Source organism: Ictalurus furcatus, chromosome 20 (assembly GCF_023375685.1).
Source record: "Ictalurus furcatus strain D&B chromosome 20, Billie_1.0, whole genome shotgun sequence".
In the NCBI taxonomy this organism is placed as follows: domain Eukaryota; kingdom Metazoa; phylum Chordata; class Actinopteri; order Siluriformes; family Ictaluridae; genus Ictalurus; species Ictalurus furcatus.
In genome coordinates this window covers 16159203-16184441 of record NC_071274.1, presented here as the reverse complement: position 1 = coordinate 16184441, position 25239 = coordinate 16159203, and the positions used below count along the sequence as shown (strand labels likewise).

The window sequence follows — 25239 nt, the reverse complement described above, 5'->3', positions numbered from 1 at the left end:
GTACAGTTACTTCCAAGATAACACAAACTTCTCACATTGTACCAGTGTTCAGCAATAAATGATCTGACACCCCCTGGTGGACACACAAATGTACTGTTCAGATGAACCTCTTATCAACTGAATAGGTGAATTCCTAAAGACGTGCTTAGTAATAACTCACACACTAACGGAGTAACATTTAAACGTATTCCCAATACTGTGCAGTTATTTCTTATGAATTAAGCGGTGTGCACCTTCCTCGAAGGAAAAAAAAAATAGCCAGCACTTAACCTTGAATAAAAACACCGGTTAATACAGTGTAAACCAAAGTTAACTGATTCCAGGTTTTAATTCACAGTCTGCTGCTTTAATGTTACAAAGCACTTTGATTTTCATTAACAAATCAAGACTGATAAAAAGGTAAATGATAGACCACATTTGACATTACACAAAAATTTATTTCAAAGCTTTTCCTTTTTTAACTTTGATTTTTTTTTTCTATTTGTTTTGTAAAGGAGATTGGAGACATGTTCTAGTAAATGATAATATATTCATAGAAATTTACATGAGAAGTTCTGTATTCACGTTTCTAAATGCACTCAGTATTTCACACACACACAAAAAAAACAATCATCTCCATTGTACTGTCTCCAATATCACGGAAATGGATAAAAAAAAAGTTAATAAAACATTTTTTTAAAAAAGTAACATATTACAAACATTCAGAATATGGAAAATAGACATGGATATCTGCAGAGATGTTGATTTAATTTTTTTTTTTCTTCAAATCAAAACAGAAATAACCATATCTGTCCATTAGCAAAGCTAAAGGGCAGATTCTGGTGATTCCATAATGGTGAGGGGGCCAAAGTTAATTCCCTTTTACCTTTCTTATCTTCTTCTCAGTGATGGAACATTGGAGAAGCACAGATCCACAATAGCACAGTCCGTGTATTGGTTTAGTTCTTTATTCGTTATATCAATAAGAGATCTAACTACCATCATAGCAGACTAGTAGAAGTACTGGTTTATGGTAAACCACTGGAAATGAGTTAGACTCAGATACCAAAAAAAAAATAAAATAAACATGTTTGCGGTCCAGCGAGGTTTTGGGTTGAGGGCATAAAGTTACTGAACGGATGTTGTACAATTTTGAGCAATAATGTGATACAGTGGTGGTCTGAAGCCGAGCATGAGAGATTAGGAGAAAATAATACAGTGGGTGGGGGGACAGCAAGAAAGTAAAAGACAAATCCTGTGGTAGAAATTGCAGCTGTGACGTGCCGTATCTTAACACAGAGAGAGGAATACCCTCACACTCATCAATATGATGAGGAGCCAAGTCCAAACCCTTAAATGGAAAAGTCTGTTTCTCTTTTTTTTTTCTTCTCTTTTTTTTTTTTAGTTTGTTTGCAGTCCCGGAAAACTAAAACAAAACCAAAAAAGCAAACAAAATGATAAAAACAAAAATATTGAATTCCAGATTCACAATAAATGTAGGAAGGGGGGAAAACGAACTACGAGTTTTAAGTGAGAGACGCTGGAGCTCTGCTACAGGGCTGGAGCTGAAGGACCCACAGCACTGGGCTGAAAGAGTTGCGGTGGTTAAGGCTGTCCACCCAGATGCCTGCCCAAAAAAACCCTGTTGAGCAGTTTTTAGTCAGGCAGCTAGCCAGGGTGTTATGTGCTCTCAGCTGCCGGTGCCTCGGCAGAGGTTTCAGAAGTGCCTGAGGAAGAGGTGGGGGGAAAGGTGTTACTGTTGATGAACACTTCAAATACTTCATTCCCTTAAATGGCCTTATTTTTTTTAAAAAAGGAAGTATGCACAGTAGTCATGTGTTACATTTTCAGATCACAAAGCTTTTACGGTAGTTCGCTATCAAAATATTGGGTTTAAAAAGTCTAAATAGTAGCGTTATTCTCCTACAGAACCCTGTGTTTATACGATACTGCATTTGAGTGAAATGATAGCTGTTCCAAGACGGCTAATCTTTATTTGAGAAAAAGGGGAAAAAACACCCCAAAATGCTGCTTAAACTGCAAGTCTCCTTGCAAACAAAACATATGGCAATGATAATAATCTGAATAACAATACCATGCATGTCTATTATCCTGATATATATTATATTACATTTTATTGGTACACATACAGTGCAGTGATATGAATATGTCAAAGTAAATATGGTAGATCATTTCAAATAAGGAAAAAATATTACTTTGGTTTAAAGGAGGGTAAAAACATACCAAAAACTGGTATGTGCTGATAGATTGCCAGAAGCTGGTCCCATGGTTAAATATGGAAAGAGTAAAATACAATGCAGTGTCCTGTTATAGTAAAACAATCAAATCTACTTTGCATCACACCACTCTGAAGTTGATTATTTTCCTATAACAGCACGTCCCTGTGGGCTTTGCTCCTATTATAAAATAGCAATTTACCAATGATTACAAATAATTCCTTAATGATTGGCACGCAGTACCATTTCAATCCGTACAGGATTTTGCAGAGGTTTTTGTGTGATTGTTGCGGCCAAAAATGCTCGATTTTGCTGCGGCTTTTTTTTTTGCGTAAATCAAGTTATATTGGCGAAATTGCAATTGCACAAAATCGCTGTGCACAGTCTTTCGAGCAGACTGTTGGTAAATGAAACCTTTTAGCTGTACTCATGTTCGACGCACGTGAATCGAATAGGGCTTTGACTGAATGTGCGTTGTGATGACGTCAAACATATGATGGCCCAAATCTGCAGTAATTTAGAAAAACTGCAAGCTCCTCTGAATATTGCGGAGTTCGCTTGATTTTGCATTCATTTTTGCGATCAGTAAATCCTGGATGGACTGCCATTTACATAGTTAATGTTATGAAACGCCCTCGAGACATTTCTGCTGTCACTTACGTTATGACCGCTATAAACTGTCTTCCCCTCACCAGCCTCTCTTGTTTGTTTCTCTTAAATTCCATAGGACAAGAAGAAATAAATCAACTTGTCATTTTACCTAGAAAACAGATGGCGCAACTTCCTCCAGTGACACAAAACTCTTACAAAGCTCGGACACTGGAGTCACTTTTTTTTTCTTTCTCTAGAATGCTTCACCACATCAACGATTCAACTTGTTTGTTTTTTTTTCCGAATAAATGGCACATTTGTAAACTGTATTAGAGCAAGCACATTAATATGACCCTGTGATGTGAATTACAGCTGGCATTACTGTCAACGCTGCTTATTAGAAAATTAATCAACACCTTCTGACCAATCCAATTTGCGAATTCAACAGCGCTGTTGTATAAAGCAATGTAAACTGGCAGGCAGTATACATAACTGGATACAACACAAACCATACTAAACGCTGGGCAATTACTGTGATGTGATCATTCATAATACATTGTCTATACCATAACACCATAAAACTAAACTAATAATCAAACTAAACTAAATGTAACTAAAGCAGACAACAGAATGATCAACAGTGTGAGGGGAAGCAGAGAAGTGTACCGCTGGCGGTGGTATTTCCTGTAGGGGCGATGTTGCTGCTGTTGTTTTTAGCAAGCTCGACGTCATCATCGCTGTCATCTTCGTTGGATTGCGTGATCTCGGTGTGGGGCAGTTCGGCTGTGCTCTCTGCCTCCTGCTCAGCGCGGCTCCGCAGGGCCAGGATGCGGTGGTGGAGTGCTGCTGCCAGCTGCCCTGCATCCTTCGAGCTGGCCTGCAAGAGGAGAGTCAGAGTACTTCTCAGGGTATTCCTTGTCAAAACACACTGAGGAAGAGATTCTCAGTACCAGTTATGGGGATTGCGTTTGCTTTTCAGCTTGTATCAAATAAACAAAATGACTGCATATTTGCCTAAAATACAATCAAATAAATTGTGAAGTCTGAAGATATGGGCATTCAGTTTGCATGAAGCTAATTCGTGGTCATAAGCATCCAGTATTTGTTAAATTAGTTATCCTGCTGTGCAAAAAAGTGAAAGAAGCAAAATCCGGACACAAAACCGGTCTCTTGGCCCAGTGATAGACTTGACCGTCTCGAGGCCAGCTGTAAATCTGAACAAATTAGATTTCCCTAAAACTATTCCTTCAGCAGGGTGAATTTAAACATATTGACAGTCAAATGTCTTAGAACAGAGAAATTGATTCTCTGTAGACTCTGATGTATAGGTTCAACCCGATACTGCAACTGTTGCACTGGTATTTTCAGTTTCTGTCCTCCAATTTGGGGAATGTTTGATCGTTTCTAAAACAAGTCGCCTTTTCTCTAATAGGGAATTCAAGAACACAGACAAGGAAGGATTTACTGCATTCTTTTGTGGATGAACAGATTGCGGATAACCTAGTCAAACTGTACTGGATCCTACATTCCACAAAACAGCACAGACAATGGGGATTAAATATCCATGAAACATTCTGAAGAGTTAGTATTTTCCACAATTTCATTCTGACATGCCTTCTTAAACCTAATAACCAAGCAAAAACATGGATGTAAGATCCAATAAGTTGAAACAAAAACATTACTTGCTTCTCTTGGAACGGTAACTGACGCACAGACAGTGGCGCACAGACAGTGGCGCACAGACAGTGGCGCACAGACAGAGGCGCACAGACAGAGGCGCACAGACACACGCTCAACATACCGATATGAGGAAGACCTTCACTCCCTGGTCCTCTGTGTCCATGGCAGTAATGCGGACGCTCTTCTCGCTGGCCTTGTCCACCTGCATCTGAGCCCACAGCTTAGTGTTCAGAATCAGCCGCAGACTGCCCTGGGTGCGCATCACTGATCAATAATAAGTGGAGAAAGAAAAAGTTAGGGAAATATAGAACAAGAAGCTACATTTCTATTACTCAAAACCTCAAAACATGCATCTGCTTTCAATAAAAAGCAACACAAAACACTGAGGCTCTGACCTAGCCTGGATTGTAGTGTGCCATCGTCGGTAGAGGCCATGTCGTTGAGTCTCAGCAGCCCTCGACCTCGCTCGATCCACGACTGAGCTGGCTTATCAAACACGAACAGCTTGCACTGCATCTGTAGATCAAAGACAAAACCATAACTCAACATTTTAATCTAATGCTGCTATTTATACATGTGCTGACAAACCCAGCAAATCAGATTTTCCACTTTTTTGGACCAAATCCATAACAGGTGCTTTTCAGGAATGTGAAAAATGACCTTCGCTGACTTACTGAAACAAATCGGTTACATTTCCTCATACCCTGAACAGAGGTACGAAGCACGAGTACGGTGTTTTCTGCATCAAACCGAAAGTGGCAGTTTACCTGCAGCACATTGCTCTCTGCTTCCTCTCCAGTGCGGACCTCCACTTTCTCCAAAATGCACTTCTTGGCTGTGGCTTTGGTGTACGCTGCTGCCGATTCCTCTAGAGATTCTGTCACACTGTGATCTGGACACACACAGTATTCAGATGCACCTTGAATAGGAGCAGAGCGAGGGGATGCATATTTTTTCCTATTGAGATTATTTTACAGTCAAGTTAAAAACCCAGAGTATTAATTATTAACCTGTATTTTGAATCAATAGCAGCTGATATAAATGAGCTGGGCCCTCCCCCTCTCTTTCAATGAAAAAATGATCAAAATAACGCTTAGTTTTTGACATCCACATTGTCCTATTCACTGTTAGCAAATGGCTAAGTGGATTATTTCTGACTATGTGTGGAACCAAGAACAGCACCAAAAAAAAAAAAAAAAAAAAAAAAGATGAAGTAGAGGCTGTGGCTGATTTCTTTCTGGACGATGAAAGAATGGAATGGAATTGAAATGCTTGAAAAAAAAATATTCAACATCACGACCAACCGTCACTGACTATAATTAAAAACGTTTTATTCAGTCATTATTTTTTAGCTAGCTGAAATAGAAGCGAAGGGCGCTCACTCTTTTCCGGGGTGGTTTCCTGTGACGAGGGTTCTGATACTGAAGCTGTCTCTTTACATCCCTCTGCTGTTGATTCACCACCTTTTGGAGGACTCTGAAAAACACACACACACACACACACACACACACACACACACCAAGTTGTTATAAAAGCTACAGCAGACCGATACTTTGTTTTCTAACATTTAGAAGCCAGAACCAGTAGGTAGTGCCAACATTTTTGCAATACTGTATCCATCTTACCAGCACTCTCTCCGACATGTTCTGGCCAAACACAAACTTGGCTCCTTTGTCTGTGTTGTTTGTGGCATTCAGAGAGCTGGAAAGCCAAACATGCACAGAATTAGACAATTACTGACAAAATTACTGCTATTTAAATCAGAACATGAAAGACAAAAAAATTAAAAAATGCATAAAGACAAACAGATGGATGAGAGTCACCTTGAAGTACCCATGTACTGCAGGAAGTAATTAGTACTCCCAGACTGAGAGTCCTGTGTGGCGTCTTTAGATTCACTGCCTGTGCTGTTCTCATCCAACTGTGGAGAAAATGAGATTTAAACAACTCATATAGAATCATAAGGTGTTGTGACTTGACCAGTGCCCATAAGCACTCACTGACCTTTGCTCGATCTTTGATATTCTGGCCGAAAACGAAACCGGGGTCGACCACAACATCCTTCTTTTGTGTGTTCTCCTCTGTCTTTCCCAAGTCATCCTCTGCTCCTTCCTTGTCTTTCTTCTGCAAGAAAGTTACATGTCAGCAACTGACAGCAATTTTACAAAACAATCATGCAATGTAAAATAAACATGCAGGCAGCTAAGATAACAGAATCATTAGATACCGTTTGAGTTGGGAGTGCTTTTAGCAGTTGTTTACTGACTTACTAAGGCATCGTCTCCTTAAACAAATAAAATAACCCTGTATAGACAAGCGAAAGTATGTGTGTGTGTGTTTATGATCCAGTGTGTTGAGATTACAACAGTAAAAATAAGTCTCACCGGTGATTTCTCTGAGCTTTCTGAGTTGTTCAGGAAAATCGCCCGGCCTTCTGTAGCTGCCTCTGAAAACTTGCCCACTCCATTTGTTCCACAGCTCGAGTCTATTAGGGAAACACCATCAGTTAATACCGTACATACGTAATACTGGATATACAACTTTATTTGGGTAAGAATTTAATAATATTGCTTCTCCACTGAAAATCACAACTTGAAACCGAATGCTACTGTACAGAGGATGTCAGATTTCATCCAGTCTATAATTAAAACACTCTATGACACTTTTTATAGCATGATAGCTTTATGCCACAGTCAAGTCCAACACCTTATATTTGACATGCTCAGACACTTTATATGGCCACTGCAGCCCCTATGCCATTCACTGGGCTGCACAACATAGCAATGTGTACAATGCTCTGGCTTGCTTTGAATACACTGCACTGTGTGCAACAAAAATACACTACCGGTCAAAAGTTTGGAGACACATGACTAAAATGTCTCTCAGGATCTTAAAAACTTTTTGATCTGAAGGTGTGTTTGATTAAATGTTGGAAATCGTGTTGTAGACAAAAATATAATTGTGCCAGCATATTCATTTCTTTCATTAGAAAACTAACATTTTATTTACAAAAAAAAAATGGTTGGATATTTTTTTTAAAGGATGGCTTGGAGCGAAATATTCCAAGTGTCGAGCATCGGTGGGAACTCCTTTAATCCTGTTTAAAAAGCATCTCAGGGGGATTCCTGAAGAAATCGGTTGAGGAAATGCCAAGAATACATCTCTGGAAATTCTAGGCAAAAAAGGGTGCCTACGTTGAAGACGCTAAAATATGAAATTATTTTGATTTATTTTGGATTTTTTTTATCACAACATAATTCCCATAGTTCCATTTGTGTTATTCCAGAGTTTTGATGACTTTATTATTATTCTAAAATGTGGGAAAAAAATTTAAATAAAGAATGAGTGTGTCTAAACTTTTAACCGGTAGTGTATTTACAATACTGGATACTGGAGGTGTGCAAGTTATGTGTGAAAGAGTGGATGTTTGTCATTTTTTTTACATTTATATTCTATGTTTATCTTACATGTTAAGGTGACACTGCTTGGCGGATAATTGGATTTCCTTGCCCAAGGCAATGTCTTGAATCTTAAATCTTAACATAGGCCTAGTTTCCTTTAGTAATGCCACACGTTACTAGTGAATACTATATTTTTTACAGGTGCACCAGTATAAGTTTTCTCACATTTAATAAGTGCCACCCACATATTTATAACTGATAAGGGGCAGTCACTGACACGGTCACTTTGAACCATTACTATAGTCTTTAGTTTTGATTTAGTTCACAACATGGAAAAAAAGACCACAAACATGAGAGAAAGACTCACTATTCAACACCTGCATGGAAGGGTGAGATGAGACAGCTGTAACCATTCAGCTCTACAGTGACCAGTAACCAACTAGGTGTAACAAAAGCATCGAATGTTTTGCAAGAGGTCGCACCTCGTGGGAGGTTACTTTGAGAGTGTTAATGTCACTTAATGCCCCCCCCAATGAATTTAATAAAACAGTCAGCACTAATGAGCTGAATCTAGTGTACAGTATGTAATTAAGGAATCAGAGGAATAGCAGGCTGCTTTGAGTGTACTCACTGCTCTTGCTGGGATCAGGGAGGGTCTTAGTGGGTGGAGCCTGCAGGACCGCAGGTCTCAGGACGCTACGCTGCTGCTCCTTGGGTTTCTGACTAGGTACACCTGAAAAACAGCCTACTAATGGATTGGAACGGAAACCGAAAATCCTACAAGAGCCAGCCAATGCTGGGAATCTACAATAGAAAATACAGCCCAAGCGTAAAGAGTTAAAATGATGATTTAGCCAGTTCAATTACAGTATTTTTAAGTGTTTTATTTATTTATTTATTCAAAAGCAACCATAGCTTAACAGCTTACTAGATGTCTATATGACAACTTGTCAAGAAGTGTGTAGGTACTGGGAGACAAACAGTATATGCATCAAGTAATACATACCCAATTTTATTTTTGTGTTATTCTACTAATATACACTCAGCTCCAGAATTATTGGCACCCCAGAAAAGTGTTTTCTTACATCTAACCTCAAAGCTATTGGAACTTTGACAGTAACTGTCCAGATCAGACAAAAATACAGTTTTTTGGCGACACACACTGTATTCTGGATCTCATCAAGCAGTATAGGAGACTCAATGCTTTTAATGTTTTATGGAGGTTAATGTTTAATGTTTGGCAAATGGAGGTAGCAGAAATGACTAAATGCAGGCGTGCCAAATATTTTCTCTAATATTTTCAGTGTGAGCGATGTCAAGCTAATTGAGCAGACATTTTTCTACTTCCAAAACTAAGAGGAAATGAATCTAAACTGAAATAAAATCCCAATGCACGATGAAATAAAATAATAAATAAAAGTGTCACTGATTCTTTACATGAAAACAACCACCTCAATCCGGGAAACACTCCCAAAATCGACATGAAACCTTTACAAATACACCCCTTGCATACGACACCCCTCCTTCCTGTAGGTCGACCGATTAACTTGCTCTCACTGCATGGAAAGAGTAAGTCTTACCTGCACTCGGCGCTTGACCATGGATCAGAGTTGGAGGTTTCAACCGAAATCCAACTGGCTTCTCCTCTAAAAGGGTCAGAGCAGCAAAGAAACAGAAAAAGACAGGGTTAGAGCTGTTTGATTTCTCCCCGTGTGTCTTACAGAAGAGCACTATTTTACCACTTCCTATATAATTCCTTATATTTTATATATATATATATATATATATATATATATATACACACATATATATATATATATATATATATATATATATATATATATATATATATATATATATACACACATATATATATATATATATATATATATATATATATATATATATATATATATATATATATATATATATATAAAATCTCCTTTGGCCCAGAAACCTACTTCAGCACATTCCTGCGCTCTCGGAAGTGGTATCTGGGCATATTTTGATTCCGCCTGTTTGACTGCTCAGAGAAGAGATAGAAATAGAAAGCTTCTTTGATTTTCCTCCCTACTTCACCTACTCACACTTTTTCTGGGTGGTGTACAATCATGATAAAAGCATGTCACAACTAAGCTCATAAACATGAGTCATGCCCTGGCAAGTGTTTGATATGATTTCAAAATAGCGAAACTATTTTATTCCTCTTTCCTCTGCTACATAAAACTAGCTTGGTAGGGGAAAACATAGCAAAGCCATCTTGCACAATTGAATCAAAAGAAAGTTATTTAGAAACATGGATAGGAAGCGGTCATGTTTAAACACAGTCCACAGAAAATATGAAATACAACATGTGCAGCATACAAAAATGAAAAGCAAAAGAAACAAAACTAAATGTTAATTCTCTCATTGAATTGTAGAACAGGCAAATGCAATCAATGCATTACAGTCAGTCACTTCCGTGTAAAAATGAATAGCTCACTGGAAGGATTAGACAAGGAATTTAATCCCGGCACTATGCTTGCATTGTTTGTATCAGCCTGAAATGTGATTAAGATGAGACTATAATACCATTTGGAGTATGCAATGAGGAACTTGACATTTAGTTTTGGCTCATTTGAAGCAGCACTCATTAAAAACAATGTGTGTATTTCATGATGCATTTTGTCAAATCCCTGCTGGTTGTCTTCTTAGTATACGGGTTATGTGACGTGAAAAGGTTTTGGTTTTCTTTTTAGTGTGCCATACGCAAGACATTAATAAAGTGTTGCATCTCACATCGCACCAATACTGATTAATTAAATCAGGAGTACTGATTCCTCTACATTACAGAACAAATATGTGGGGTTTTTTTTTTTTGGTTTTATAGATCATTTCATAATAAGCAGGCAAACTATCTTTTAGCACTGTGCAACTAACAATAAATCCAATTATAATTACAAATTAAACCTTCCATCACTTCATGTCGACCTTGAATGAGATTTAAATAGTAGTTTTACTCTGACTTGCATCAGTTATAGTAATATGTTCACATGCTCTCTTACCTGGCTCTGAGTCCGAGTTGCCTGTTGGAGACTGACAGAAACTTGACGGCATAAACACATTATTCTTGGAAACTGCAACACACACACACACACACACACACACACAGGAAGAGGCAGTGTGACTATGACAGCATGATGAGCCAACAGTTCTGACAGATGGCTGGTTAACAGTTGGCACCAAACTGAGGTCACGTCAGAATAACACACAGCTGAAGTGCCAAGTAGTTTGTAGCATTGTAGAGAGGAACCAGAACTGAAAGAATCAGTGTTTCTCATGGACAAAACAATATTTGCATTAGCATGACATTTACATAAATACACATCAAGGCTGTCAGACCGGAGTGCAGGAGCAAAGCTTACACGTTCAAATTACATCACGAGCGTATCTGAGTGAGTTACAGTTGTTGGGTTACCTGAATGTGCAGGTGGGAACTGTGTTAAGGACGAGGTTCTCTCTCTCTTCACTGGAGGACAGTATTCTCCATCCTCTCTGTCCGAGTCTAAAGACAAGACAAATCCACTATAATCCGAAATGCTTACAGCATTACATTCACCTTTTGGCACTATTTGTTAAGACATACGCACAGCTTAAATCATATTTGTTTGTAACAATCTACCCCTAAGCAGTTGATCAGTGTATTTTTAAAAAAAAAAAAAAAAAAGAAAAAAAAAAAGAGGCATTTATATTGATAAATAGCATCCTCAGATGCCAAAGGTATCAATTCATTAATCTTCAGCAAAGGTTTGATACCCGGTGGATCTGGAGCGTACAGTACAGTACACCCAGGTGGGACACCAGTTCATTTTCTCTCCTACTGTTATCGTTGGTCAAGCTAATGTTTCCTATAGCTATAATAAGCTACAGGAAACTTATATACTTATATACAGAAAGGATGCACATTGATAATGATAATGCGTACATTCAAAATGAAACGTATATTATACTGTACCAGCTATATATAAAACTATTATAGTATAATAAATATTTAATTTTGAATGTATGCTATATCATAATCAATGTGCATCCTTTGTGTTCTGCTTGTACTTTGCATGGCCGATTTGACTGGAGTCCCTATTCCCTTTTAAACCAGGATCATAGCATGCAACATACAAAGTAACACTGAATGTGGCTTGAGACGGAAAATTAAGCAGATGTACCTTCCCCATCCTCTGCACTGGACCCATCAGCAGATCGCTGCAATGGAGAAAATGTGCCACGAGAGAGACATTAACAACTAGAAAATATCTCATTGCAAGCCTAACCAATATGGCACTCATGGTTCCAGATATTATGCTCCTATCCATCAAGCATAATAACAACAATAACATTGTAATTTATCTGGTTCCCACATGGAAATCAAATGATGTAATTACTTACAGACATGATTACCGCTGATTTTTATATTATATTTGCTTAATATTAAAACTAGTGTCAAAGCAATATTACGGTCATAAGTGAAAGAAAAACACAAAGTTATTAATGAATAAAATTAATTTGAGGAACATTCAAAATATGTGGTGTTTTTTTTTTTTTTTTTAAACACACATCTGGCCAAACCACAAACATCCAAGCATAAATCTGCATATAGCTCAGTAAACGGCCAAATATTTCCGGCCTGCAAGAAACTAAAACAATTGACTAAGTGCTGCCTTTGTGCAGCGTCCTATACAGTCAACTGTGCCAACAGTCAGCTGAATTTGGACTGTACAGTTTGGTGATGGTCCCCCTGCCGGGCTGGTCCATCTTGTCGCCATAGATACGGTTCCACCCGCTGATGAAACCACAGCTCAAACGGCACCATCATCATCCAAGCCACCTTCTTCTTTTTTTTTTTTTTTAACGATTGGACAATCCCTTTCGCATATTACCCCTTGCTGTTACACTGCCTTGTTTGATGGACAGCCTACTGATCCAAAAGACTATGAAACCTCAGGGCTTTCCCAGAGTTTGATTCGTTTGGCTCTCAGAAGCAACTGTGACAAAGTATAACAAGCTCTATTAGTTGAAGCTAGACAGCAGAGATGATGCCATAAAATAATGTGCTAAATTAAATAACAGCTTTGCACTGAAAGGATATTAGGAAGAATCAGTGTGCAGACAAATAACCAAATAAATCAATCTTCTACATAATCTCAATAGCTAGCTAGATCAACTCAAAAAACCCAAATTCAGATCAGATTGCTCTAATAACTGGGAAGTAATTGTTGGGTTTGTTGTTGCATGGACAGCTTCTGATTGATGGACCTGCTTGCCTATTTGCCCTAACCACTTGATATCGATGATGATATTATTAATAACATAGGCTACAATTAAAAGGCACAGCTTTTGCAGTTTGAAATTAGATAAATGAATAAATGTTACTAACACGCTGACAGAACCTGAGCAACAAGCAATGACCATTAAAACACTGTAGACTAGGGATGGGCGATATCTTATCGTTTGTGATATACCGGTAGAAATCTTCCCCACAATAAGAATGAGTCTTCCTGCGATAATAACGATAAAGCCTAGTTTACGACGCATTTCTGTGTGCGTTGATCTGCGACCCATTTGTAGCTCACGTGCAGAGCGAAAACAAGTATGGCGGAAGACGGACGTGAAGCTGAGGAGGAGTTTATCGCTAAATGAGGAGATACCTCTACAATCTGGAACTGGTTTGGTTACAGTAAATCAGTTTTACTTTTAGATCAACGTTTGTGTTTCAGAGGCTCTCTAGATCACAGATATCATTTGTAGCCAAAAATGGTGGCGAATGGTACTATATTTATATCGTCACTGATAACGTTATCGCAATAAATACCAGAAAATATCATGATATAGTTTTACGTCCATATTGCCCATCCCTACTGTAGACTTAAGCAGAGTCCTTCATATTATGCCCCTGAACTAATGGCACTTGCTGAGCCACAGGACTGTATCAAGGGATTCACATTAGAAATGTTAAACTAAGATTATAAATTATTAAACAAAAAGCAGAATCTAATTATTCATCACACTTCTTTCTCAGAGAATGTCCATTTCCATTTTACCGACCTTATTTGTTATGCAAGTCACAATGGCAAAGTAGCTTTACATAAGGCATCCATGTTGAGACCACAAAGATCTGTAGCAAGAACAACCACGGAGAGCATCCAGGACTTACAATGTAAACCCATCCTTCTCGCCATACCTCCAGATAGTGAATTTATAGACAACAACTAGAAAAACAAACATTCACTGAATTAAAATCAGGCCTACCTTCTGTGCCTTGTCCTTTTGAAACACGAACACTGGAGGAGCTATGGCAGGCTTCTCTCCTAAAAACAAACACAAAAAAAATACAAACAAAAACAAGTGATTAGGTTAATAACGTCATTTGGACTAATTAACAATGCCGTTCATTGAGTCATTCCTTAACTTTCACAAGCATACTTCCTGCTCCTAACAGTAACGAGAACATCAAACGTGTACTGTCTGGCGGTTATGACGATTTTCAACAAAAGGTTGAAAGCACAATATTTTAATCCAATTAGCACGACTCTTACTGTTCTCACTCTCAAAGTTACAAAGTGTGAATGGACGCTTAAACTCATCCTGCTTGTTTGTAACCTGTTTTTGATATTTCGATCTGCTCTTGTCCAATCTCAAAAGTTGTCAACCAATCTGAAAAGGTTACAGATTCTGACCAATAAAATTGCTTCTCCTCTCTTACATCGTCATTGGTAGATGAAAGCAGGGATTAAACAGATCCAGCAACTTTTCCATTGGTAGATGGGTTAATAATGCTCACAGCTTAAGCAGAATTTCTGACCCTTTCACACTACTCAGTTTACACCGTCTTGCAGATGAGGCACACGCGCTACATGACCTTTCACCTGGAGAAATGTCTGCCGAAGCACGCCTAATCTCCAAATCCACTTTCTCATGAAGATAAACATGAGCGATATCAATCATGTGGCTGTGCGATTGTGCCACAATTTTGTACCAAAACATGAAAAAAAGGAAATAAGAGAAAATACCGGAGGAGAAAGGATTGTGTAGGAAGGATTAGAAATGCAGGCAGTGAGGACTGTCTGTTCTGCAAAGAGAACTGGAGCTACAGTGTAAAAAGGGAGCTATTTATATTCTGTGTGCCAGCAGGAACTGGGCCATGTTTGTTTTTATTTTTGCTGTTCCCCAACAACCATTTGAGTAAAACATGCCAAATAATTTCTTATAGAAGCATTATTAATGTGCTTACATTTTGCTCTCACCCTCCAACATGAACAGATGGATGATAAATTGGATTCAGGCATCCGCTGCACATGACTGCAGATGAATTCTTTTCCTCTCCGACTCTCATTGGCTGTTTCTCATCGTTGTACTTGCAACTACTTGCAACTTGATTTATCAGGAGAAAATCAAACATGCTGATCGTGCTCAGATTTGGTAAATCTTATTGCTGAACAGTTCACACATAGTGAGGTGGGGGGGGGATGGAGTCACTTAGACACAAAATTAGCTTACAGTTGGGAAACTGGGCCTAAAATCATGTAGTGTGCACTGGCTTTAAACTACTGAACGGTCAACTTTTGAAAGCAAAATGGAAATCAAATAAGTGTGTATTGATGCAAAAAATGTAATGATGTGCATTGTGGAAATGTGTGACATCAGCATTCTATTAATTGTGAATTAATTACATTACATTGTAATGAAACTGACTAATACCTAATATCCCAAACTTTAATCTAAACCCGATCGATCACACTCACAGAGCAGTAACGCAAACACCTCCAGTAACCTCAAAGTAAGTAAACCTTTTTTTTTTTTTTTTTTTTTAAAGCACTTGAAATGACCCATGGTCCTAATAAAACTCTGGCATGGTTAAGAGGGATTCAAATACACAAAACATTTTGTAAATAAACAAAGACACATGATCAGCCTGACACTATGTGATATTTTTAACAGCAGTAGTAGTTGCTGTAACTGCTGTAAATGAAAGCTGATACTAAATGACCAGGCTCAGTCAATGTGGTTCAAAAATACTGGTGTAAACGTACACAGAAAAATCCAAGCTATGCTTGTTTGTATATAAATGATATATAAACAGAATATCTATATACAAATCTAAGGCACTGGAATAACGTTGGTTAAGCTTACGTTCAGACTCTCAAGTGACAAGTCTCTTGTGACCGCGCACTGACCAATGTTAAACGCACACACAGCTTCTAGAACTAACTAGTTCAAATACAAATAATCCACTAATCAGTCTGAAACATACTCACTTCATTGGCAGATGAGCAAAGCAAGCTAACTGTACCAGCTACATACACTGACCAGCAATCTCTGCTACTTCTTTCCATGCTTTATTTCTGTATATATCTAAGGAATCTTTGTAGGACAGTATAAGATGAAGCCACGGTTGTTTTCAAGGTTTGTCTTGCATTTTCATTTGTTAGTCAAGAATTTGCACTAGGGTTAGGGTGGGGGGATCTCATTTCAAATGTCACTTGTTGCCCTGTCAATTAAATAATCAGTTCTGTCTCACACGTACACAGACAATTAACGGTCATCTGTTGGTTTGGCACTTGGTAATGCGAAAGAAGGGCAACACATTCCCAATACATTTTTCACTTTGGCTTAAAAGCTGATCAAGTGGATCATTTGTGAACTAGAATGCAAATATGCTGTAGAGCGCTGACTGCTGGAAACTTTATCTAAACTTTAGCGGGACATTTAGCTAGCTAGCAATACCACAAGGCAAGTCTTAAATGGCTTCCTATTGGTCAGATAGCGGATAGCAAAATGTCTACACACCCCTGTTGTAACTGCAGGTTTTGTGAGATTTTTTTTTTTAACACCCTTAATGTGGTATAGCAACCAGCAAAAGTCAACTGAAAAACAAAAAACCTTTAAGGGTAAATAAGGAAAATGTAAAAATAAATGAATAATAATAATAATAATAATAATAATAATAATAATAAACTTACAATACCCTGGTTTTTATTGTGTTGTAATCCAGCACTCATTCTTTTTGAGTAAGCGTCTGTCAACTTAGCACATCCTGATTTGGCCGTTTTATTCCGTGCAAAAATGCCCCATCATTAAAATTGCGAGTCTGTGCACAGGTCTCTGATCATCATCATCTGAAGATCTGTTGACTTGGATCTGTGCTTTCGGTCGTTATCATGCTGGAAGGTGAAATTGTTCTTCAACTTCAGCGATCCAATAGGCGCCTGTCGGTTTCGTGCCAAAATATATTGGTACTTGGAGCTATTCATGATTCTCTTTATCTTACCTAGAGTCTCTGCTGAAGAGAAGCAGCTCCACATCATAATGCTGCCACCACCATGCTTCTCCACGAGTATGGTGTTCTTTGGGTTGTTTTTGCACCAAATATATATGTTAGTTGAACCCAAAAAGTTTCATCAGACCATAACGCATCTTGCCACATGGTTTGAGGTGATTTATGCTGGCTTGGAGGGGTTTTAAGGGTTTCTATCTCTATCCCTACCACATAGCCCAAACATGAGAAGAAAGACTGTTGCCACATGGGGGGAGTAACTAGTAATTGTAGATCTTCCTGCAGCTCCGTTTTGCCTTCAGGTTCTTGGCAGTCTCCCTGATAAGTTTTCATCTTGTCCTTTCGTCAATTTTGAATGGGACCTCATGTTCTTGGTGTCCTGTTCTTGGTCAGGTCACTGTGCAGTCCCATTTCCTCCACTTGTTGATGATTGCCGTCAGTGTTCTCCTGATTGATACCTTCAAACTTTAAGCTCTTTGTGAACCATGGCTTCAGCAGTCGACGAAACCAAGATGATGTAAAGAAAATCCTACAGAAACAGTTTATCTTTATTTGCGGTTAACCCGAATCACTTATTGATGACTGCTGTATGACAATTCATTTGAACAGGAGTTTGAGTGTGATTGGTTAATTCTGAGCAAAAAGGTGTGCACACTTGTGCTACCCGGTTATTACGAGTTTATTCTTTTCTAAAATGTTTCAATTTACTTTCAACTTGACTTTTGTTGGTTGTTAGATCAGATTAAAGGTGGAAAAAAAAAATCGGGCACGGTTTATCTTGGGTACAAGATAAAGAGACAGCAGTCTCGCCAATGCCATGCCTGAAAACCACAAACTCTTGGCTTTGCCCTTTCGTGACCCTTTCTGAACTGACACACAGGCAAGCAGAGACACCTTAAAGAGAGTCAAGTCAGAATGTCCAACACTTTTACATCAAGCAAACAAATGCAAATATCTGAAATACATCCTGTCTCAATTTTAACACCTATATTGGGAAACGAAAGTCTTCCAGTTGTTGTTTTTAATCTAGCAAAGCTTCAAACCACGATCTGGCACTCAAACAATGCCATTTGGGAGCAGATAGACAAGTTTGCACAACAATGCATTTGGACAGTTCGTCACTCAAATAACCTGTATGCCTGCTTCATGGGTATATCATAGCATGGTGCTTAAGTGTGCTTTCATAACTATTAATTCATTCGTCTGATTCAGATTGATTTTAGGTTTTGGTTCCACTCTTCAAATACAAAAACAAAAGAAGGTTGGTTGAGGGGTGCATAGGGACGAAAACTCACTTGTAAAACTCTTTCAGTCATTAGTCAAACATACAATGATGGATAAAGGTAAACAAGCCTTCACCCAAAACCACCAAGCACAGCAAACATGGAATATATCAAACAGATGATTATATAAACAGTCGGTTTTAGGTACTGCATCCAGCATTTTATTATTTATTTTTTTGCTCGCCAGTCCAAATATCCAGAACACGTTACATTTCTGCAGCGCTACAGCTATGTCCTTGGGTTCAGTTTGTGCCTTATGGATCAGATTAGCAACTCAGAGCTCCAAAAAATGCTTTATGCAACCCAAAACACACAGCATCTTTGGTTCACTTCCTGCAGTTCGTTCAAGTCACTTTCTCACTGAGGCTGAACCAAGCTAGAGTTCGGCTTGAACCAGAGCAAGACTACCTCGGCTCAGACGGCCCCGAACGGTTGTTCTGGTGCAAGTGTGAATACTGTGTTCTCACTTGCATAAATGACATGCACATATACATATATAAACACACATACATACACACAGGTAATATATGTAGCGTTCGGTCAAACCTGTTGGATCCGAATCAAACACTTAAAGTTACTATAGAACACGTAATATGTATTACAATAGACTATTTAGCTAACTGCAGACAAAACAGAAATGCAGCATTAAAACCATAAAACCTTTGTAACTGAGTTTGTGTGTTTATTTTATTTTTTTTAAATCAAATTTCCCCGGGGTTGCTTTTTAACACGAACTATAAATTGCACAATGTGTACATCAGCACCTTCTGTCAGTAATCATCAGGATACACACTTCTCTAAAAAGTGACACTGGTTTGTAAATAGTTTATAGATGCTCTCGGTTTCTGTGTACGCTGTAAGCACTGGTTTACTCTGATTTCCCATCAAACCCCCATCCAAACATACACACAGCCTTCCCATAACCACACATCGGGGCAGTCGATACTATTCTAGTCGTACTGTTTAAGAGTGGCCAATGCAAAAAAAATAAATAAATAAATAATAATAATAATAATAATAATACCACCACAACGTAATGAACCCAGATAACTGGGCTGGATGTTCATGTGCAGAAGAGTTTATTACACTCAAGAGTTCACAGCCTGATTTTAGCAGCATTAATGTTCATTACCCAAGTAACTAGACTGGCCTCCACATGAGACGCTGATATCCACTGATCTGATGCAGTACTTGTATTGAAAGGGCTTAAAGTGATGCATAAGACTCTCTCTCTCTCTCACTCACTCACACACACACAACAGAACTGTACTGCAAGTCATGACTCAAATGTGCATTTTCCTAACCACCCAACCCCACGTGAACGACAAAATGACGACATCTCGAATTAATTTAACCAGCGAGCTTTTCATTTCTCAGCATTAGCAAAGAACAGCGTGTCATTACACATCCATCCATCCATCCATCCATCCTTCAAATATTTACCTGTGTACACTACCGGTTTCTTTACATCACTTCAAAAGCACAGCAAAGCCCATTTCCAGTTACAAGATTAGCGCCAAGCTGAGCTGTAGATTTCAGAGGTAAAATAATAAATAATAATAAATACACAGAGATATCAGAGAGACCTGCTATGTGAGCTAAACTAACCTTCAAGCAAAAGTACCCGGATTTTCTTTATACCTCAATCTGATCGTGTTTATCAAAAGAGAAGGAAAAAAAAAAGAGAAGTGTGCACATGGACTGTCTGCTTCGTTTATTTACTGAGCAGCAATGCCTTAACTGTTTACATCACGAACACTCTGGATTACTGTGATAACTAACGATGAGACACTAAATTAGATCGTTTCCTAAAGATAAGATGTTTGGAAATATATACGTGTGTGTTGGTTTGATCAAGTGCGAATTAATGAATCTAGCTAACGTTAGCTAAGAGCTAAGCAAGCAATCCTGTCTGGGTGATCAGATCAGATCAAATCAAATCCCGACCAGTCAGATCTCAAAATAATCCTAACTAATAAAGGAGCTAAACCAGTGATGCGGAATTATGATGATGATGAGGCTGAGAACTATACGATCGACCTTGTTGGTTGTGTTAAAATGCTTGCACTGACTGACACAGACCTGACATCACTGATTCCCCGCTAAACATTAAATATAACCTATAAACCAATACACAACATTCAGGCAGCTTTAAAAACCTGCGACTTTATTCCTGCATTAAAGTGTTTCTATGCTCCAAACGCTGCTAAATCAAATCGCTAGACGTGAAACTAGTGAAAGAAGAGAGAGAGAGATAGAGATAGAGAGAGAGAGACGTACCCGCCTAAAAATCAAAGAAAACAGAAAGGCCCGGAACATTAGCTAGCTCCGGAGGAGGCTATTTAACCAGGGCTAGCACCTCTCAGCTCAGCTAGCCAGGCTAAAGCTAAACAGATTCTCGCTAACCATGCTAGCTGAAACATTGGCACCAAATTAACAACAGGCGAATTAAATCAAACCCGAATCTCAGAAACGAAGCGCAAAATGAGTACAGCACTCTTACAACACACACCCACATGCTTCTGCACTTCTTTAAGTCATTTGTGTTTTTGTTTTGTGGCTTCATTGCTTCGCCCCATTTGCCTACCTTCGTTTGCCAAGTCCGCCATTTTACTTCTCCGAGCACACCCACAATGCACCGCGCCACACAGGCGTTATTTCTAGCTAAGAAACAAAAGCTGGGAGAGAAGTCGAGATGAATAGGCTTCACTGTGTTTTATACATATATATTGACTCGTAAATGACAATAAATGTACAAAAATCCATTTACTGAATGGAATATTAAAACTGTAAAAAAAACAAAAAACAAATAAGATTATATATATATATATATATATATATATATATATATATATATATATATATATATATATAAATCTTATTTATGTTTTTTTTTTTTTTACAGTTTTAATATTCCATTCAGTAAATGGATTTTTGTACATTTATTGTCATTTACGAGTCAATTCATAACTAATAAGCTTCTTTTAACCCCTATATTCTCCGTCAATGTGATACAGGTTTATTTAGATCAAACGCGTTAAATCCTACGTTTTGTGTGTTACTTTTATGTTTGTGGTGGGTTTTTGTTTGTCATTTACCATTTCCTTCCATAAATTATGTTGAAAATTGAAGTCCAGAGCATCACATATTTCGGAGAGCTGTGCATTTATCTTTCTAACCACTAGATGGAGCAATTCTGCAAGTGTACATATAATATTGAACATTTGAACATGTCTTGGGCTAGATACATGGTTATTCCTTTCATTATTAAACCCTTGATTTAATATGTATGTGCATAGTTAAAAGTCTGATTTTGATTATTGGCCTTAATGTAATATTTATATTTATTGAAGCCAAAAACTATCTACAAGTGAAGATAAACAAAATGACGATATTTTTTCAATCTTTGCCAGTTGATTGCTGGTATTCTTGCAAGTATTTTATTAGTTTTGTTTTGTAATAAATTTACATTTATTTATGTAAATCAGGCTTAATCTACATAAATATGCATACATTTGCATACGTAATAAAACCAAAAGCATCTATTATTTGAATAATGTTAGAATTAAAATGTTTATGTCACTGTGAAAACCCTTTAAAATGAAAATCATTTATTTATTGTTCAACCAAGAGGATATCACAGACTGTTATTATAAAAATATGTAGGTGGGGTTTTTTTCTTTCATTTTTTAGTATAAAATCTAATGTAAATCCAACAAGTGTCAACATTTTGGAAAGTTTCACATTAATACCCTTCTAAATATGTATGAACAGGTACAAATTCATGAATGCAGGTCATTTAGAAACAGAGGTGTTTGGTTTTTACCTGTAGTGTCTTGCCCTAAGTCAATAGACTCATTACTGGTTATATTCTATTAAATTCCACGATGCACCCTGTTGATAAGCATGTATTGTCTAGAATTAACGCGACATGAAAATGACATTAAATATATTTACATGGTAGCAAGCAACTGGATATTGGGTTTATTTTTTAGACGGGTAAAACACTTAAGAAAATCAGAAAATTGTGGACCTATTTGGATTATTTTGTATATAAAATTTTGTAAAAGGATCACATTCCTTTGAATTACTGAATATTATTGCATATGACTAGTTTGTTAAATAAATTAAGAAAACTAATATAAGTATACAAAAACTAGGTGACACTTTCTATGAAGCCTATATTTTTAACAATTATAATTGTGCTCATACTTCTTTGTAGGTTGGTAATGTTTCCTTGTAATCATTTTTATAAACTCAAATGCTTCATAAAGTTTATTAATGAGGTATGGTATAAGTAATTTCTTGTTAAATTATAATCATGTTGTAATGCAAATGTCACTCTTCATTATAATGCCATGTGCTGTACTGAGCAGCCTTTATCACTAATAAGGACCTGTGCATAATTATAAGGCATCTGTAACACAGATAGTTTTGTTTGGAGATAATAGTTTAATAGTCTAATAGTCTAATAGTTGATTTTAAATGTGACATCTACAAGAAACTAAATTATGCAGTTCTGTGTATTGATGCGTTATGATTTTTGGGGTGTTTCTAAACATTTTATTATTTCTGGAATGGTGCCAAATGATACACTGTAAAAACTACCTTGTAAAAAAATTATAGTATCTTACTGGCAGTAGAGCTGATTGAGAGCCACTTACTGTACTTAGTAATTACTGTAATTAGGATTTATATATATATATATATATATATATATATATATATATATATATATATATATATATATATATATATATATATATATATATGTCAAAACTTGCAAAAAAAATCCAGCAAAGGAATATCATGAGGTTTTTGGTGCACATAGGAGCCAATTGTCCAGTACCCTGATGCCTTTTGTCCTCAGAGGTGCCACAGGGCTGCTTTCCTTCATCTCGAGAACATCAATGGCACTAGAGAGAGAAACTGAAGGGTAGAACATTGTCACATGTCATTGACATGTGCCTGTCTTTGGAAGGCGAGCCTCAAAAGCATTTGTGTTCTGGGGCAATGGGAACAAGGAAATATGCATCACACTGAACCACTGAAATGAAGAGTCCTGCAGCTGCACAGCATGAATTACATCCCATAGCTTTAGCAACCTGTAATGTACCAGACTCAATCAGAAGTTAGGTGCAGAGTTTATTAAATATAATTAAATAACAATACAAAACACTGTTGTGAAAACACAATGGCATCAAACAACAAACTAACAAGAAAATCCAAAAAAAAGTAGTCAAACAGGTTGTAGAAAAATAGTCAGAGCATGGTAAAGGTTAACAAGGAAACACAGCACAGAACATCCCTAACCTGAGAGAATAGCAAGACTTTGTTTTAAACTGCTCAGAGACATATGCTTATAAACCAGGAAGTAGACAGGAAGTGAGCAGTTGACTACAGCTTTTCAGAACATGTCCCACAGGGTGAATGGGGAGCACTGAAGCACCAGGGTGTAACTTTGCCTGTTTAGGGCTCGATTGAGGCCGATTTTTTGTGTGCAATCATTTGGACATGCTGCTTTTGAGACTCTGAAGCCTTAAGATTTTTCTTAAGGACCGTGACATACAAGACAGATTATCAAGGACTGATTTGCATGCATCTGGCAATCCAGTGTTCCCAGGATCCATCACAACCATGACAAGTGTAAAAGTGGTTAAAGAAATGAATGAATAATTATATTACATATAACATGATAGTGTTATTTGGTTGTGTTAAATTAATTATGTTTTTATGCAGTACTTTAAACAGCTTGATGTTTGAAGAGATCCTTAAAGAAAACAGCCTCATAAATCATTCCGAGGTATTTTGGCATTCCTGTATATGCACCAAAGAATAAAAAGGGAGAAAGAGATAAATGGATTAAGGGTATGTGATTAGGATATGCCTCTTAGAATTAACTGTGTATGTGCGGTACATTTGACACATCCCTTGGGCAAACCCCATGTACTCACATGTTCAGTGGAGTAACTTCACAAATCCTTCGTAAATAAAAGAAAAAGTGCGAAGTGATGGGTGCAGAGGTGCTGACTCTTTGCTAATCAACTGCAGGTATAATCTAGTTGTGAAAGCTTTCAATCTACTTTGATGGAAAAGATAGATACAGACAGAAGCCTTTCTATAAATATTTATATTTTACTACATTTAATTTGTGTAATAATTATTAATAAATAAAAGAAATTTTAGGAATTTGCAAAGCCATTTTACTTTGTAATTATGGTGTATGTAAACACCTTTTAGATAATATTTTCAAAACACCTATTCAAACTTCGCTGTGGGCCAGGATTATCGAGGGTTAATCCTTTTAAAACAGCTGCATGTTGCTTCTTTCTTTTTCCTATTCATGTAATAATATGAAAAAAAATTATAGAATGCTAAATAGTGATGAGAAGTGAAGCTCACATGCTGCAGAGGTTGAAGTCACAGGGCTCACCTTGGGGGTGGGGGTGGGGGGTTGGGGTAATGGGTTTGGCATTGTAACTCTCAAATGGACACCTGTGAGCTTCTTTTCCAACCCTAATCCCAACCTCAGTTTTATGTAAAAACATTTAATTTCATTATTTTTGAAGGAATTTTTGCTCTATTGTATTTCTTGTGCCTAAGACTTTTTTTTTTTACTGAATAACTCCAACATTGCATAAAGGTATTGTATGGAGTAGAGATGTAAGGGAATATGAATACATTATTGGGAATGAACAAATAATGTATTCTAAATAGATATAAATACAGATATTAACATGTGGTGCATTATTTGTTTTGTT

The 25239-nt window shown here is 37.4% G+C and overlaps 1 protein-coding gene across 5 annotated transcripts; it reads right to left on the bottom strand.

The window, feature by feature from the left end:
- Window positions 1–309: 309 nt before the first annotated feature.
- ranbp3b (RAN binding protein 3b) lies at window positions 310–21114 on the bottom strand. 5 transcript variants are annotated; one of them, XM_053651442.1, is made up of 18 exons: window positions 21066–21114; window positions 14171–14229; window positions 12091–12127; window positions 11346–11432; window positions 10933–11004; window positions 9469–9534; window positions 8520–8633; window positions 6872–6972; window positions 6492–6611; window positions 6311–6408; window positions 6113–6188; window positions 5870–5963; window positions 5255–5406; window positions 4883–5003; window positions 4609–4751; window positions 3474–3684; window positions 2224–2257; window positions 1614–1706 (listed from the first exon to the last, which is right to left on the bottom strand). In XM_053651442.1, the coding sequence occupies exons 1-18, from the start codon at window positions 21085–21087 to the stop codon at window positions 1697–1699; spliced, it is 1617 nt and encodes a 538-aa protein (XP_053507417.1). In that variant the 5' UTR covers window positions 21088–21114; the 3' UTR covers window positions 1614–1696. The 5 variants fall into 5 exon arrangements, with proteins under 5 accessions (XP_053507416.1, XP_053507420.1, XP_053507418.1 ...); XM_053651441.1 differs by lacking the exon at window positions 2224–2257 and having other exon boundaries at window positions 310–1706; XM_053651445.1 differs by lacking the exon at window positions 2224–2257 and having other exon boundaries at window positions 310–1706; window positions 5255–5379.
- Window positions 21115–25239: the final 4125 nt, after the last annotated feature.

Bases quoted from the DNA above. Each gene is read 5' to 3' on its own strand.
- ranbp3b (XM_053651441.1), bottom strand. From the start codon at position 21,087: ATGGCGGACTTGGCAAACGAAG. The intron at 11,433-12,090 runs GTACATCTGCTT...TCTTGTCTTTAG, and splicing joins CAGTGCAGAGGATGGGGAAG to ACTCGGACAGAGAGGATGGA. The intron at 6,409-6,491 runs GTCAGTGAGTGC...TTTTCTCCACAG, and splicing joins ATATCAAAGATCGAGCAAAG to TTGGATGAGAACAGCACAGG.